General features: G+C 31.5%; 1 protein-coding gene across 1 annotated transcript in view; it reads left to right on the top strand.

Annotated features, from left to right (window-relative positions):
- Positions 1 to 1,321: 1,321 nt before the first annotated feature.
- Positions 1,322 to 18,313, top strand: part of LOC120766294 (cytochrome P450 4c3) — a 29,669-nt gene continuing 12,677 nt past the window's right edge. The window contains exon 1 of the mRNA XM_040091697.1: positions 1,322 to 1,837. Coding sequence (XP_039947631.1) covers positions 1,603 to 1,837 — 235 coding nt within the window. The 5' untranslated portion in view covers positions 1,322 to 1,602. The remainder of the gene's footprint in view (positions 1,838 to 18,313) is intronic.

Here is an 18,313-nt window from a genome sequence, read left to right as displayed (position 1 = left end):
AAGGGTTTTTTCTGTTGGCTCATGCTCTAATTAATATTGTAAATTATGTATAAAAACGGCCGGCTTTGTTTACATTCTTGAGACAAGGGCTTGAAATACAGGTTTAATATGCTATAACGGAAACTTTCAAATACTGCAAATTTGAAGGGGTTGGCTTGTAGATATGTAAAGTTTTCGATATTCTAGTTTTATTACTTATTAAAATTTATAAATAAATAATTGAGGCGCTGTTTTGAAGTATCATTAAATTCTTTACTTTGCTTTTGGGTTAATAGGCTTTTTGAATGTTTTTTTAGATTTTTGTTTTTTAGTTTATTTTTTGCAGTTTTGGTAAGATGAAAATTTCGCTTTCATACAGAGTGGGCCTACAGGTCGTATGATTAATGCATTGCTGCAAATTCGCTGAGGCGTTAAGTATTGCAGCTAATCACAACATTGTTCATCTGTGATGCAATTCTCTCAAGATTATTTTCGTCATAATTAAAATAGGTTTTTATCATACACTCAATGTCGCCGTTAAAATCGCAAGCTCAAAACAAAAACTGGCAAATGAAAATTTCACATGACTACCGTCAAGGGCAACCATGCCGCATTTTCAATAGTAGTTGTATTATTTAAAACACGCTAAAAACGTCACAAATAAAAATCATCTAAGCACACGCTTTTATTTTGTTTCTTCTTCTTCTTTTCAGTACAATTGTACTTCAGCTGGGTTGAAATCGCAGCATCACCAAGCGTGGCTCAATCGGACCGGCAGCGCTACGTGAGTTAAATCATTATGTACCCGAGAGTACGTACACACACACATACATAAACACATAGTAGTGTTTCACCGCACAATTGCAACAATATGCAATGGCAAGTAACAACAACAGCAAATTGCTACTATTTTCGACCGGACAGTAGTCAGCAGCCAGCAGTAAGCTTTTGAGTAACCCTTTTACAATTTCAGCGCCGCTGTGTGAACTTCAAAATTCGGCCGAGGTTCAAACGAATTGAGATCGCCGCCACTTGCCGCCCAGCCGCAGCGCCTCAACGCGGACAATTGTCTCAGCTGGTGAATGTTATGGTGCGCCCAGCATTGTTAGGGGCGCGCAGCTTCAGCAGTTGTGTGCGTGTGTGTTTGCGTGTGTTTGCGTGTGTATGTGCGTGTATTACGGCACTGTTTGTGTGCCCAGAGACCGGCTTAAACCGTTTTGAACGCTGCGCTGCTCGCTGTTCGACTGACGATGACTTGGTTGTTTTGACGGTACGCAACAGTCGCGGCGAAATCAGTGTGTACAAGGAAATTTCTATTACTTCTTTAAAATCTTTATGCGTTCATTGAGATTTTGTTAGTTGACATTCGGCTGGCGAATCAGCAACGTCTCGCGGTGGCGGTTGAAAAGGTGAAATCACTTTATGGCGGTTAAGTTTGAAATCGAAAGTGTTTCATTATCGTGGATTTAATTATTAAAAACAAAGAACTGTTGATTAGTGGCGAAGGTGTTGTGTGAAAAAATATCAAAATTAAAGAGCAACCGTTAGAGATTGTTAACGTTAAAAAATTGTATAAGTGAAATTTATTTTACAAAAGTGTTTTAGTTCTTCTTTATTGCCGAAATGTCCGACAAATTAATGGCTGCGCTACTGGCCGAGAGCGTTTTGCTTACAAAAGTTACAAAAATAGTGGGCGAATATTCGCCAATTACCATAATTTTGGTAGGCGCCGTCACATTGTTCCTTGTGATGTATAATAAGAGACGCGCACGCATGGTGCAACTGATTGAGAAAATTCCCGGTCCAGCCGCATTGCCATTCATCGGGAACTCGATTGAAATGAATGTGGATCACGATGGTAAATATAAATAAATATTTTAAATGTTAGTTAGTGGCAACAAATATAGAAATTTAGATAAATAGATAAAAATTAAATAATATAAAATGAAAAATAATATAACGGATTAAAATAAAATAAAATAAAATAAAATAAAATAAATAAAATAAATAAAATGAAATTATATTAATTTTAATGAAATTAACTGAAATAAAATAAAACAAAATAATGTAATTAAATTTAATTAAATAGAATACAATAAAATAATATGAAGTGAAATGGAATGGAACAAAAAAATAAAAAATAAATTAAACCAAATTAAGTTTAGCTTAAATAAAATAGAATAAAGCGGAATCAATTGAAATAAAATGAAAATAAAGTACAAAAGAAAAAAAATAAGTTTAATGAAAAGTAAGAAAAAATTTTATTGAAATTAAATAAAGTAAACAAATAATAAATTATGAAAAATTAAATTAAAAATAAAATAAATAATAGATCTTAATTAAAATAAAGAAAATACAATAAAAATAAATTAATTTATATAATATATAATAAAAACAATTAAAATAAATAATAAAGTCATGAAACAATTATATTTAATAAAAATATTAGACAAAAATTAGTTAAAGTAAAGTAAAAAAATAAATAAATAAATTTAATATATAATAAAATTAAATAAAAAATAAAATAAAATAATTAAAATAAAAACATTAAAATAATTTAAATAATTTAAATAAAATAAATTAACTTAAAATAAAATGAAATAATGTATTTAAAGAAGTAAAATAAAACGAATTTAATTGAAATAAAATAAATAATAAAGTACACAAAAATATATATTTAATAGAAAAAGAAAACACTTAATTCAAATAAAAAAATAGTAAAATTGAGTAATAAACTATATGTAATATAAATTTATTTGAAAGAAAATATAAAAAATAAAATAACTTAATAAAAATAACCCAAATTTTATTCAAATTAAATAAAAATAAAGTTAAACAATTAATTATAAATTAAGCAAAACTAAACTTAATGAAAATAGACAAAATAGAAATGAAATAAATTAATATAATATAAAATAAAAAAATTAAAGAAATAAAATTAAATTAATTTAAAAAATAAAAAGAAATTAACATAAAATAAAAATTTAAATTTAATAAAATTAAAATAAAAATAATAGAAGATCATTGCATATATATATATGTATATATATTTAGAAAATCTCAGGTTCTAGTTCCTATATATATTTATAGATATTATAGCGACATGCAAATTAATAACTTATTGAAGTAAATACATACGTACAGAATATTTTTGCAATAATAAAAATTAAGTTCATATGAGCATATACGCGCCTAAATGACAATGAATGATAGAATATCTGAATAAAAAACTTATACATAAAACTTGTTTTGGAAATTACGTTCCAACAAAAATCAATTAAAAGCGTTAACTTCGGTTGCACTGATTTTGATCGCTCAGTTTGTAAGGCAGCTATATGCTATAGTGAGCCGATCTGAACAATTTCTTTGGAGATTGCATCGTTGTCTTAAGCAATTCATGCCAAATTTCGTGAAAATATTTTGTCAAATCAAAAGTCTTCCATGCAAGAACTTTATTTCAAATGTTCAGCTTATATGATAGCAATATGTAGTAGCGGTCCGATATCGGCGATTCCGACAAATAAGCAGCATTTTAAGAAAAAACGAGTGTGTGAAACACTTCAGGTTAATATCTCAAAAACTGAGGGACTACTTCGCGTATATACAGATAGATAGATAGAGAGACCTACGTAGTTAAATCGGTTTCTCTTGTGACGGTGATAATTTATTTATATGTATTTTATGGGGTGTCCGACGTTTCCTTCTGGGTGTTACAAGCTGAATATACCTTCTCCAGTTTATAATTATATATTTATTTCACTAAAAGGAATTAACGATTTTAGAAATATTTTTTAAACCAAAACAATTTTAATTTCAATTACTCTTGGTTATTTTCAAATAGAAAATAAATAAATTTCGATCACACCTTCCAAAAATTTAAAAAATTATTAAATTTCCTGAATTAATGTTATTTATTAGGTAAAAAATTATTTCAGTTCACCAAACATTTTTTGTGTAGAGTAAGCGCGTACATATTAAAAAAATATTTGTTTTTATATATAAGTATTTATGTATGTATATATGTATATTTTTATATCAGAACCAACATCGTACACTTATGCCTACTCTTTTTAGCGCACGATTTCTCACTTTTCAAAATCAAAATTTTCGATTTATTCTCACATCAATATTCTCACACGTTCACCAAATTGATGACCATGATTTTTTCTTTACTACAATATGATTTTTTCCGATTGATTAACTATATATATTAAGCAAACATCAACAACATCAACTCATCGTAAATAACTTCGTATACTCTTTTTATATTGCTTTATTCATATTCATTGGAAAATACTTTGATCTGTGATCAGGAATGTAGCTCGGTTCATCTTAACAGGCCGGCTAAAAAATAAGGTGCTAATTAAAAGTTCAACTGATTAAGAGCCCTGTGTTTGACGCTAAGTCAATGCACCGTTGCTGTGGGTGAATCAGGCGTAAATATATGTATGTATTGATAGTCAAAAAAGTCTTTTCGTATATTGTCAATAGATGTTGTTGCATACGTATATCTCCAGTGCTAACAATCACACTGTGTCACATCATGTAGTGTTGGAAAGGTGAGATTTTAAGCTTCATGTAATCAAAACAAATTAAATTCGGGTAAGTTGAAAAAAAGTCACAGCTCTTCAAAAATGAGTGGATATAATGAAGAAATTTGCTATATTTTGAAAATTTTATATAAAAAGGGAGTAATGCCACGCAAGGCACCAATGAAATTTGTGAAGTTTACGGAGACGATGCTGTATCAGTTCGTTGGTTCGCTCGCTTCCGTTCTGGCAATTACGAAATTTCGATTTACACTGATGAAAGTTTTACACTGACGGAATAATGCGGAAAAATGGCAAAAAGTGGTACATATTTGTTTATTAGTATAAACATAAAAAAAATAAGTTGAACTTTGATTAGTAAAACGAAAAGACTTTTTCGACTACACAATATATTAAGAAAATATCAACATACTCGTTTAAAACTCATCGTAAATAATTGTATACTTTATACTCTTCTTATATTGCTTTATTAATTGTTTGGAAAATACTTTGACCTGTGATCAGGAATGTAGCTCGGTTCATTTAAAAGGCCGGTTATACAAAAAGGTGCTAATTAAAAGTTCAACTGATTGAGAGCCCTTGGTTTGACGTCAATGCACCGCTGCTGTGGGTGAATTAGTCGCTATAAATTTTTATATAAACACATATATGTTTATTGTTATTGTACGCATGCATGTGTAACCAATGTTTGGGGAACAACGCAAACGATTTTACGAGACTTTATCGACAATATTTTTTGAGAACGCATATTGCACTGGTTTAAATGAAAATATGCAAAAATCCATGCAATTTGTTAAAAGCAAATTTATTTAATTTATTTTAGAAACCCGTTTCACAGTTAACTGGGTCAATTATTTTTTAATTAAAGTGAATTAAACTAATGGTGAGGCTGAACATAAAATTCTTTTTGAATAAATTTATTTTTTATTTAATTTTTTAAATAATTTTGGTATAAGCATCTTACGGTTGTACAATTTTTTACAAAATTTTCTTATATTAATTATTCGAAAGGGATGAGCTCTATTCGTTTATTCATATCTATAAAGTGAGGAATTGCCGAATGCTCATTGTTTCATTGGCAGTATGTATTACTTTCTTCGCACATACTACTATGAGCAAAAAATAGTAAGACTTTGTTCATAATTTTAAAATTCTTAACTTATTCTCCAAAATCTATATCGTACCCCTCAAAGTATTCCCCCTTGGCACCAATTTGTGCCAACGTTTTTTCCCATCATCGAAAAAGTTCAATTTTCGAAATAGTTTTCAAAACGATTTCCTCGGAGCGGTCGTTTGAGTTTGCTGTCAGAAGTCATACGGAGTTAAATCAGGCAAATACGGAGGTTGCGGTACGATATTGGTTGAAAATTTGGCAAAAGGTTCACGAAAAACCAATGCAGTAAGCGACGGTGCATTATCGAAAACCAAGTGTTGGCACCATAATTCCGGTCTCTTTCTGCTTCTCGCAAACGACGCATAACACTCAAATAGTATTCCTTGTTGACAGTTTGGTCGGTCGGAAGGAATTCGGAGTGCAGCACACGTCGAAGAAAACTGTCAAAAAACTGTTTTTGACCTAATTTGACTCAGCTTTGCTACGATGCTCGGCCGATTGATAATCGGTTTATGGGATCAAAGATCCAAGACTCATCGCCGGTAATGCGTTTCATGACATTCTGGTAGTCGGAAAGCAGTGTTTTACAGACCTTAACGCGGTGCAGTTTTTCAAAAAAATTTAGTGATTTTGGAACCAATCGTGCTTTCACTTTTCTTATGCCCAAATGATCATTCAAATTGTTTTCACTGATCGTTCCGATATTCCAACGATGCCAGCAAGATCTCTGACTGTTAATCGTTGATTCTCAAGTACCAAATACATTTATTTTATTGACGTGTTAAACATCAGTTTATGTTGATAGGATGGTGATTCGCCGTCAATGCGTTCTCGGCCTTCTTTGAACAATTTGTACCAATCAAAAACACTTTCTCGTGACAAACAATTAACACCAAACGCATCCTGAACGTTCCGGCTTCACAAATTTGATTCCGCACATAAAATTTACTGGAACTTCTTTGTTTAATCATTTCATTCATCGTCATTTATTGCCGAATGCAATTTATGTACTTCTGAAAAAATTATTATTTTAATGTGACATTTCGCACAGATATATACATATGTAAGTGATCAGTAGGAAAAGCTGTGGCGTTTTAGCTATGTCTGTCTGCCTGCTTGTCTGTGCGGCCATCTGTCTGTATATACTCGAACGAGCATCTCAGTTTAGCAAATATCGAACTGAAGTTATCTGATCACTATTTGCCATAACTGCCATACAAACGGTTCGATCAAAATAAAGATAAAGATCTTTTTATATCCTTTTATGCAATTAAGAAAAAATGCAACTGTGATGGGTATTATAGTTTCAGTGCAGCCGAGGGTATTGCTTTTTTCATTTTTCACTTGAAATGACCATTACTTCTCTGGCTTTATTAGTTCTACTTTAGCTTTATTAGTTTATGAAAAGTATAATAACTTCATATAACTGTATGTATAATTAGTCAAACCTAAATCGTCGAAAATTTCTATAAATTGTAGACTTTCGTCCCTAGTATTGACATTGATAATACTCTAAAAGTCGATAAATATATTATTTTCATTCAACTAATACCTCAGCTCAAATTTATTAGCCAAATCAGCTAACTACTTTATGAATGCCATGGTCAGTTAGAATATGAAACGCAAAAAATGTTAAAGAAGTCTGTCTGTAAATAAGCGAAATAACGCCAAAAATCACAAAAGATGCGTTGGTAACCTTAATCTTGACATTTAAAATGTATTTTATCGCCTCTTTGCAATACGTCTTCCGCAACAGCACCACAAAGGCTACAAGTTAAATGCACACACACAACTAACACCTGCGAACAATTTGCATTCTTCTTAATCAATGAATTTAACGGTGTTTTCTGGTATCTATGTATATATATATATATTTACATGAATATTTAATCACTTGCACGCTGTCCATTGACCCTAAAAATGCAGTTCCGCCGCATATAAGGTGTGTTTATTTGTAAAGCCGAAATATGTAAGAGATCATAAATAAGTAATTGATGCAAACGGCGAAATAGTTTAGAAATAGTTAACAAAAGGTAAACTGTGATGATTAATACAAGAAATCAAAAGTTTCAGTGGCTGAGCGTTGATTAACACAGCCAACAAATCTTATCAGCGTGTTGGTAAGAGCGAGGGGCGTAGCCAACAGTTTCACAGCTTGAACGCTTGTGTTGCTAACTTGTAGATATAGATATACGTATGTATGTGAATGTATCCGAGCGCTTTGCATAAGTTATAAGCTAATAAAAATGCTTATTGATGATCTTTAAGATATTGTTTGTGGAAAAGTTTGAAATTTTTGATTTTTATACCCTAAACAGGGTATGTTAAGTTTGCCTCGAAGTGTGTAACACCCATAAAGAAACGTCTGAGGCTCTTTTAAATATACATATATACCTCTATATACATATGTAAATGATCAGCGTGATGAGGTGAGTCGTTTAAACCGCGACCGTCTGTCTGCTTGTATATATGCGAACTCGCCCTTAAGTTTTTGAGATATCGATCAGAAATTCGGAACACGTTCTTTTCCTAAATAGTCACAATAAGCTGCACAGTGAACTGAACCGCCGATATCGTAGTAATATAGTATGTATTTGCCTGCCACACCAACTAACCGATCAAAATCATGTTCTTGAACAGAAAACTTTTTAATTTGTTAAAGTTGGCTTGTTTTCTTGTTTAAGGTAACGGTATAACCTCTGAAGAAATGGTTTCTATCGGACCGCCTTAGAAACTGAACTATCTAAATCAAGTTCTTCTATTGAAACATTTTCTTATTTGTGAAGGGTATTATAGCTTCGCTGCAACAGAAGTTGCCGTTTTTTCTTGTTTTCATATTAATAAGCACAAATTTATGCACACATAGTTATTTATTTTGTATTATTTTATTGTTGATTATAAAATTTTGCAAAGAAATAAAAATCAAAGGGAAATGTTTTGAGAAAAAAGTGTACATAAAGTGAACACATTAACCCAAATTCAAGGTCACACATTGAGGAAGACAAGTTTTATTTTCCATTAACCAAGAACGCTGGCTGCCGGCGAGAAGACAATACAAGTTATACGCTTATATAAATTAATCAAATTTCCGGGTTAATCAAATATTGAAAAATGAAAGAAAAAAATTTATATAATATTGAAGTGCGAATATTCAAATGGTATACGGAGCTAAATTTATACAGTTATACATGCATTTTGATATAACATGTTACATACTGATTTATATACAAATATTCATATACACAAACAACTTTGCGCTTGAGTGTCTTATGCCTTTATGTAGCTCTTTCTAAGAACTTCTTAACAACAAACACTTCAGAACCTACTCAAGTGGTTAAATATTACTTAAGAACTAACTTACAGAATTTTAATACCATATATATATGTAAGTACATATTCATGTTTGTTTATTCGTATGCGTGTCTGTATATTAACAGTAATATAAGAGTTCTTCCAACTTCTTCCGCAATTTACTGATTATCAAATTATTTCAAATTATACATAGTGTGTAAAGTAGCCGAAAAAAATTGAACTTGCCATGAAGCCGGAAGCTTTTTGCGTCATTTTCAGCTGAAAAAATCGGATCTCTTTGTTAACGATGGTGTAATGCTTTAAAACCAGCTGAAAACTTCAAATTAAATGATTGGAAACTGGTTATACGATTCCGGATAGATTGCCAAATCTGTATGCTATTCCGTTTGTCTTATTCTTTAATACATATATTCAATAAGAACATTGTATTACCCGCTTTTTTCTGCCGGCTGTCGATCTGTTGGGTAATAAGAATATTAGACTGCAAAAAATTTTTCTCTAACCTTTGTTACTTATGAGGTGTTTTTTAGAATATAAAAAGTAAAAAAAATGGAATTATAAATAACCAGTTTAAGGATCATTTCCGCAATATAATTATAACTGTTTAAATATTTCTAATGATATGCTTACATATGTATTTGAAATGACTGTTTTATATTATATTTAAATAAGTTTCAATTTAATAACCGTAGATTTTTATAGTGTTCGATTAACCGGGTGGTCTAGTTAATTTTTCTGTTCTTTTTTTAGACCGGTTTATTTTTTGATGAATTTATAAAATATCTAAAAACTAGAACACTAATTCCAGTCCAGTCGTCACATGTTTATTTCTAATTGCCGCTATAAATGAACTGACGTCATTTTTTGAAAAGATGATCAAGTTATGTATTTAAGATATGTTATGATTTTTCCAAGCACTAAATCTTCTTACTGTTGCTATATAGAATTATTTTTAGCAAATAAATTTTCAACCAATTTTCAGATTTTACCTGCCGTCTGGAAAGTAGTATATCTGAATATTTTTTAATATTTCGAAATTTCGTATCAAATTAACAGTAATTAAGTTATCAGTTAGACTATTATTCTCAAACAATAACTTGTTTTGGTTTCAAAAATTATGGACCAATAATTCTTGCGGCATGAAAACTAGTACAGAGAATAACTTTTTTTGAGGTTCTGCCTGGACCATATCTTTTGCTATTCACAGTTAATAACGGAGATATTTAGCAAAGTTAAGTGAAAGTATAATATTGTGGGCAAACGACAGTAAGACTTATTAATTTAAATTTCACGCGAAAACCCATTCGTCGAAATATTTTTTTGTTTTGGTTGGTGTCACTGTCAGAGACATCTGTGCCAAGAAAAGCGAAAGCATGATTGGTTCAAAAATCACTAATTTTCTCGAAAATCAGCGTCGCGCTTACGTCTGTGAAACAATGCTTTCCAGCTAACAGGTTCTCATAAAACGTATTATTTCGGGCGATGAGTCTTGGATTTATGCTTACGGGATTACTTAGAGGAGGACAACATCCATATATATTAAAGAAGAAATTAAGAATTTTAAAATTATGATTATTCTCTCACTAATCTACTAAATTTGGTAACATTTCGCTATATACTCTTATAAATGACACTTATTAATCTCGTCACCGAAGAAATGTGAAGCTAATCTACTCGAAATCTCCCTGTGGGACTATATTTGTCAGTAAAGGAAATATTATATTATCGCAGCTGATTTGGGCACTACAAAGAAAAAATCAATTAAACTGACAATCAACTTCCCAAATCAGAAAAAGCGTCCATTATTTCCAATAAATAGTACATATTTAAAACAAGCCGACTTTTGTAACAAAATAAGACATTGCAATGTTTTCTTTTTAGAAATAGTAAACGACGTGGATTTTGTAATATCAAAAGCAGCTGTTTTATAAATCCAACGGCAATGAGGACGGTATAGATTAGTAAAGGGATTAAATGTAATCTAATCACTTAAAGTTTTTGGTCGGAATATGGTATACAAATATTTCCGCTGCTTTGATCTTTCCAAGTTGCGAGAGTATAAAATATTCGGTTACACATTCGGTAATTATTATTTTTTTTCTCAAATAATACTCACAGGCTTACTGATAAATATTACATATAGAAAATATTACCTAATACGAGTTGATGTTTGAAAAGATCTTATCTTATTTGATACTTAAGATGTAATATTTACTATAGATTTGTATTTGTTTTTGTTATTATTGACAAATCAGAAATAAGAAAACATCCGTTCAAAACTTTTACTGAAAATTGTTTGTTTTTTTATTGATTAAATTTTCTTTTTATTTTACAACAAAACCCCCTAGGCAAACATTGAACCAACTCAGCCCCTTTCAGTTATTTTGCAGTGTATGTATGCATGTGTATGCATATGTAGTATATGTACATTGTGACGAGAAAAGTACCCGGAAATTGTAAATAAAACGCTAAATATTTAATTATTTATCAATATTTATTTTGTCACCTTCAAAGTAATCCCCAATATATGTAACCTACTTATTCCAACGATTTTTCCAGTTCTCGAAACACTTTTCATAAGCATTTTTTAGGCTGGCGGTCAGCTCCTCCGAATTTTGTTTCATCTCTTTGAACGATAGAAAACGGATTCCATGGGGCGGAAATTTCAGTTTGGGGAACAAGAAAAAATTACACGCAGCCAAATCTGGTGAATACAGTGGTTGATCGATGGTACGTATTGCGTTTTTGGCTTTAAATTCGGTCACAATCGTACTATTTTTGAAAAAAAAACTTTAGCTCTATCGAGACGAGTCGAGCTGGAACGCGTTTCATACCCAAAACATCCATCAAAATTATTCGAACGAACTCACGAGAGATATCAAGCTCTCTTGTCATCTCTCTAACACTTGCCTGATGATTTTCAAGCAGCATATCCTTCACTTTTTCAATATTTTCATCAGTTAAAGAGGTCGAAGGTCATCCAGAACGAGACATGTCCTCAAAGATCTCTCGACCGTCTTTGAAGGCTTTGTACCACTCGTATGCCTCTATTTTTGATAAAACTGCGTCACCGTAAGCCTTTTCCAACATTCGCAACGATGCCGCACCCGAAATTTGATTAGAAATACAAAATTTTGAGGTAAATTCTTTCTCCGATATTTTTATGCATTGTAAAAATTGCAACTCACTACTGAGGTGCACTGACTTAAGTAGCTATTGCAAACATACTGGTTGATAGATCGCGCTCATATTTGGCATAGTAATTAAGGACAGTCCCATCATTTAGCAAAATAATTCTTTTTTGGACTATCATTTATCCCGGGAATTTAATTACAATTTTCGGTTGCTTATTTGTCCCAATGTGTATGCGAGTTTGTAAAAGTTCACAGCAATTATTTTCTCTTAACTAGCTTTTAGCATAAATATATAAAAATGAACTAACTTAAATGAATTACACATAAATACATACATATATACTCAATGCTATGCTTACCGATTAGTCATCAATGAATTTCTCTACATACACACATGCATATGCATATGTATATTTGAATATATTTGTAATTTCTGTAAGCTCCTCACTTGGTGTGCCGATTTGTGCATTTGTCTATCTGTTTCCGTCGACTCGTTTAAGTGGCGCTTGTGTTTAACCATCTGCGGCATTTAACTACATCATTAACTTGTGCTTATACAGAAAACGTGACGTGTAGCGCACACTTTGCACCAAAAGTGAGCGAAACAATGATCAAAACAAAAAGAAGAAGCCGAAACATGAACTTAATTTATTTTAATTTATTGTGTTTTTATTTCACTTTTAATTTGACAAAGCCATAACGGTAAAAAAATATGAATACGTTAGGCCAGTTTTTGAATGGTTTATAGTGTCGTAAAATTGAGCTATTTTGTCAGCCAAATATGGCTAATTTGAATGGTTTTGGTTGATGGCTTAGAATTCAACTATGCAAATAAATAATTTATGAATAAGATATTTGCATATATGTATGTATCATATTATGTATGTATTATATATATAATACATTTGGAAGGCAAAATTTTAATATTTTGATGTGAAATTTTATTTAAAATTAATAGTTTTATAGAAATATGATATCCGAAATAAATATACATAATACATACAAATTGATAAAATATATATTTCTGCAAGATTTTCAAAAAAAAAATGGAAAAATGGCTTAAGCTACATATTATGGAGCTGGAACCCTTATCAAATTTAATTTCCTGTCCAATTGGCTGTATTGTCGGACCGTTTGGGTCGGTCATTTTTTCGAAACTTGTTCTAGCGGCAATGGTGCTCGAAGACTTTCGCACGTATCCACTTGAGCTTTTAACTGTAGCTTCACAGACACATTATCCGGTAAACTATTAACGATTTGTATACCAATTTTAAATTTGCCACGAAGTTTGCAACAACCACAAAAAAACGTCAAAGATCCAACAAAATATCAGTTTTTGAAATATTAAACAGAAATATGCAAACGTTCTTTGCTCAGCTAAGCCCTGATATCGTATCAGTATAGCATATAGCTGTCATATAAACTGAACGATCGGAATCAAGTACTGGCATGGAAAACTTTTCCATTTGACGAGATACTTATCTTCAAGAAATTTGGTATGTATTATTGTCTAAGGCAATATTGAAGTTTTCGAAGAATTTTTCTAGATCGAACCACTATGGTGCATTGCTATGAATTACTTTGGAGGTTTCCTTGAAAAAACTGAGACATTTGGCGCCATATTTTATACAAATGCCCACATATTAACTTTTTATACACCCAAATATATGTTTAATAAATCTTAAAAAAAGAAATTCAAGTCCTTTTTCTTTACTTTCAAAATAAAATTTCAAAAGTAGTCCTTAGTTTGAGCTCTAGACTAGTCAAACCGATCAAAATTTGTGTTTTAGTTGTTCGAGAATCGATATAGATCGCATTCAAGATGGTCATTTGGCTTCAATTCTTACACAGGTTGAATTTTGTCATCCAAAACAAGATCTTTCCGCAAAATCTTCCCAAAATGTTCCATTAGCGGATGAACTCATTCGGTCCTTCTTTGACTCTCTGCTCCTCAACAGCATTAGCATCTACGTTTTATACGGTATCTCTGGCGATGGGCATAACCCACTAGAAATATTTTTTTGTAATAGAAATAAAAAAGTTGCTTCTTAGGAGCTAATACCGAATAAGAATGTAAAAACCCATTTAAAGATATATGAATGTGAAGCGTCACTTTTCTTTTTTAAGGGTGGCAAGCATTTTGCGAAATACCATCCCAAAACGAAACTTTATTTAAATAAGCATAATTAATAAGCTCATCTCTCAAACACAGTTTGTATTTCTATTTATTTTTGTCTTAAGGCACTTTGCGTGACTTTTTCTTATTCAAATGTCTTCATTTTGAATTCTTTTCTAAACAGCACTTAAGTATTTATTTCTTAGACGCAACTGGTAATCAATCAAAATGCTAGCGCAGGAACCACTCAAGGTTAATGTGCTCTCCGATTGCGAATACTAGACGAAGAACTTGTTCGTGCAGCATTAAAAAATCTTTTGGCTCTGCGTTGATAATAAAAACTAATCAATTTCAAGGTTGAAATTACAATAATTATTTACAGGCGTATCTATTAAGAACATAAAAGTATATTTATATTGATACAATGAGATTCATGTAGTTCTTACTAGTACTTCATTACATTTCATTACAAGCATATACGAATATATGAAACTATTTTGCAATTAAGATTTTCGATTTGGTGGTAAATACTTAGTTGTATTAAAGACATTGGCATTCAAACAGAACACATGCATGCGCAAAAATCTGTGAGTATTGAAAAATCATAAAATATTACTCTGCGTTGGCGCTTGCGCACTTGTGCCATGTATTAAGAACTTTTAATACCCACCGACAAAACTTGTCTTTTACGAAACTCGCCACGTTTTTCGGATTTTCCACCTGCAAATTTGCTGCTCTTGAACGTCAACATTTACGACTGTATCTTGGCGCGATTGTTGGCAATGACACGGCAAGAAGTTTTCGGGAGTAGCTTTGTGCGGCTGCTGCTGTTGACTTCAAGGTCGTCGAGAATTTGTGGCGCACACATAATGCAAAATTCAATTGCTGGTGGCAAAGTGTACTTACTGTAGCTCATAAGCTCATAAGTAAAGTTCTTTACTATATTCTATATATATATATACTATACGAATACACATACATATATTAGGGTGTGTTATTTTTAAGCAATTTTTTACTTTAAAACATGCTTTCAGGAGACTTTATGTTTATAATTTTTTTTTTTAGAACGTTCAATTTCCTGCCTGAATAATTTTTCAGTTCATCCTTTCAAGTCTCGAGCAAGGTACACAAATGAGAAAAATAATTTTTTCCGCCTATTTGCATGAAAATTTTTTTGTTAGAAATAGATATTTATTAATATTAATATGAAGTGTCTCTTCAACTTCTCGAAATTTTTGAGCCTGTTCTTGAGATGATGAAAAAATGTTGCCTCAATTTGACACACCCTTTTTTATATGTATGCATATATATAACATGAGCATATATGTATATGTACACATATAGTATGTCCACACCTAATAACACATATATATATATATGTATATATGAATATGTAATATATTTTCAAACGGAATCTACTAATCACTTTGAAAGCACACTTTTCAAGGATCGACAATCAAAAGATTTTATCACCTTTTAATTATATGCTTATGCAAGTTTTTTTATTTTTTCTAATTTTCTTGACAATTAAATTTATTTTGCAATTGAGTCTCTTTGCTAGAATTGAAGTTTCTGCAGCAGTTATGCATTTGCCGGCAGTTCTTTTTCCATTAAATACAATTTCATTGTTTATTTTGTTGCTGCGGCTTTAATAACAATGCGAAATAATTACAGAAATATACATAGACACATTTACATCTAAGTGTATTGTAGTTTTAATTCAGCACTGACTGCGACATTGAGTTTTGCGTAGATACCAAATAATATGATGAGATGATACTAGCAAGCTCTACAAATGTTGATGGCTCCTCCTGCAGATATAGAAAAATGCATAAAACACCGATTAGTTACTATATACAGGCGTATGATAGACGATTGAGCATCAGATGTAAGAAACAAACACTCCGATAGTCTCATCAACTTATTTTATTTGATACGTCGGTTGATATATATGTTTCTGTTTCTTCTTATGTTTTTTTTTTATTTTTAATTTTTTTTTGTCGATTGCTGTTTTGTTTCGGGCTCATACGCATAGATCCATGATTCGTCACCTGTGACGATCTTATAAACGTCTTTTGAAGCACCGCGATCGTATTTTTTCAGCATTTCTTTACACCAATCCACACGAGCCTTTTCTTGAGCGATTGTCAAATTGTGCGGGATCCAACGAGAACAAACCTTTTTTACGGCCAGGTGTTCATGCAATATCGAATGTATGCTGGTGGGAGAAATGCATAGGCATGTCTCTATCTGAAGGTATGTTACATGACGGTCTTGCGTTATCAGTTCACGTACGGCATCGATGTTTTCTGGCACAACGGCTGTTTTTGGACGACCTTCACGGAATTCGTCTTTGAGCGAGCGTCGGCCACGATTGAATTCGTTGTATCAGTTTTTCACAGTGCTATAGGATGGTGCTTCATAGCCATACAAAGATTTTAGTACATCGATGCGCTCTTGTCGTGATAATCCACGTCGAAAGTTGTGAAAAATGATCGCACGAATTTTTTGGCCGAGATGAATTTTTTAATTCCCTGTAAATAAAACAATTCACAATTAAATGACAAAACGTTCTGAGTGATGTTATGCTAAAAAATGTCAAACTTTCCAATGGAAATGTCAGATTGCACCTGGCAACACTTAGTGTTGCTCTAGGCCAGAATATATAAAGCAGCCCTCGTAGCAAATGCTCGCATCATTAATTAATTCTAAGATTTTTTGACTATAAAGGTAAATTTTTCGCTAGGATAACCCAGTATCCACCTTTTCTATTGTATTGTATTGCAAAATCAACTGAATTGAAAGTATTAGATACCGAGCTCTGATGCTATACTTACAAACGTACAAACATATTTTTATTAATGAATCAAGGTGGTATTAAATAGATATAAAATTTTGTAAAACTCTGTGACAAATATATGTTCACATGAGCAAACAAATGATAAATATTTGTTGTTTGTTTTTGGGACTTTGCTCTGCTGCTATTGAAAAATATGAGTTCGTTGCAAAAGTCTTTTGTTCTCAATAAACAATATTTTCTTTAATATACCATACAATAAAAGATGACAACAAAACAGAGATAACAGTGTGTAATTTGCATACATTATAACATGACACCAAAGCAATTAATCATTCATAACTCAGAAAAGAACTCTGATAGATCCAAGTTATCCAAGTTCGCAGAGATGGAGTCGAAGTAATAGAGAATTTAGAAATGTCCGTAACTGGGAAAAAATAGTAAAAATACTTACTTAAAAATACTTACCCTTTAGCATTTAATTCTTGCCACTGGTCTACATATATCGATATAGACTACATCAGGTATTTGAACAAACGATTTTTAGGTGGGCTTCCGAAGGGTCTTTTTTGGTTATTGACGCCTATCGCTAGAGTCTCGCGAACATTTTATTGTGTAAAATACAATAATGAATAAAGTAAGTGTTTACTTTTAAATTTAAGTTTTAAAATTTTTTTCTATTTTTTTTTTTTTTAATTTTATAAAAAGCGATTGATTGCCTGTGCACTATCTCATTTCATTTTTCTTTGAATTTTTCTACTCAGTATTATATAATAATAACATTAATAGTATATGCATATTCATCATACAATTCAAACGTCCGCACACAATAGAAGCAAAACAATGTCATTCAAACAATGTGAATAATATGAATGTATGTACATACATTTATGCAAGTAAATAAATAAAGAGATTTTGTTTACATGCCCGTATAAAATATGCAAATTACAGACATCATCACACTTTCCAACAATTTTTGGCAAAGACGCCCGCAGTTTGAATGATTTTTGCTTTTGCCTGCATTCGTACGCACTTAACTAAGGTGTGTAGTGTAAGCGGAAATACAGTAAAAATAATGAAAACAAAATATTAAACAATTAAGTTTGAGTTATAAAACAAGTGGAAGTAATCAGCGACGGGAATTTAGCGCATCTAATGACTGACAAGCGACTATGCACCCACGCTAAAATGCTTATATACATATATAAGTTAATAAATTTGTATGTAGATATGTATAAATGTATACCTTTTTGGAATATACATATGTATACTGCTCTTCTTACGTACTGACTGTCTGGACTTCAATTATTC

This window comes from Bactrocera tryoni, chromosome 1 (assembly GCF_016617805.1).
Source record: "Bactrocera tryoni isolate S06 chromosome 1, CSIRO_BtryS06_freeze2, whole genome shotgun sequence".
Lineage (NCBI taxonomy): Eukaryota > Metazoa > Arthropoda > Insecta > Diptera > Tephritidae > Bactrocera > Bactrocera tryoni.
This window is presented reverse-complemented; position numbering and strand designations above follow the sequence as displayed.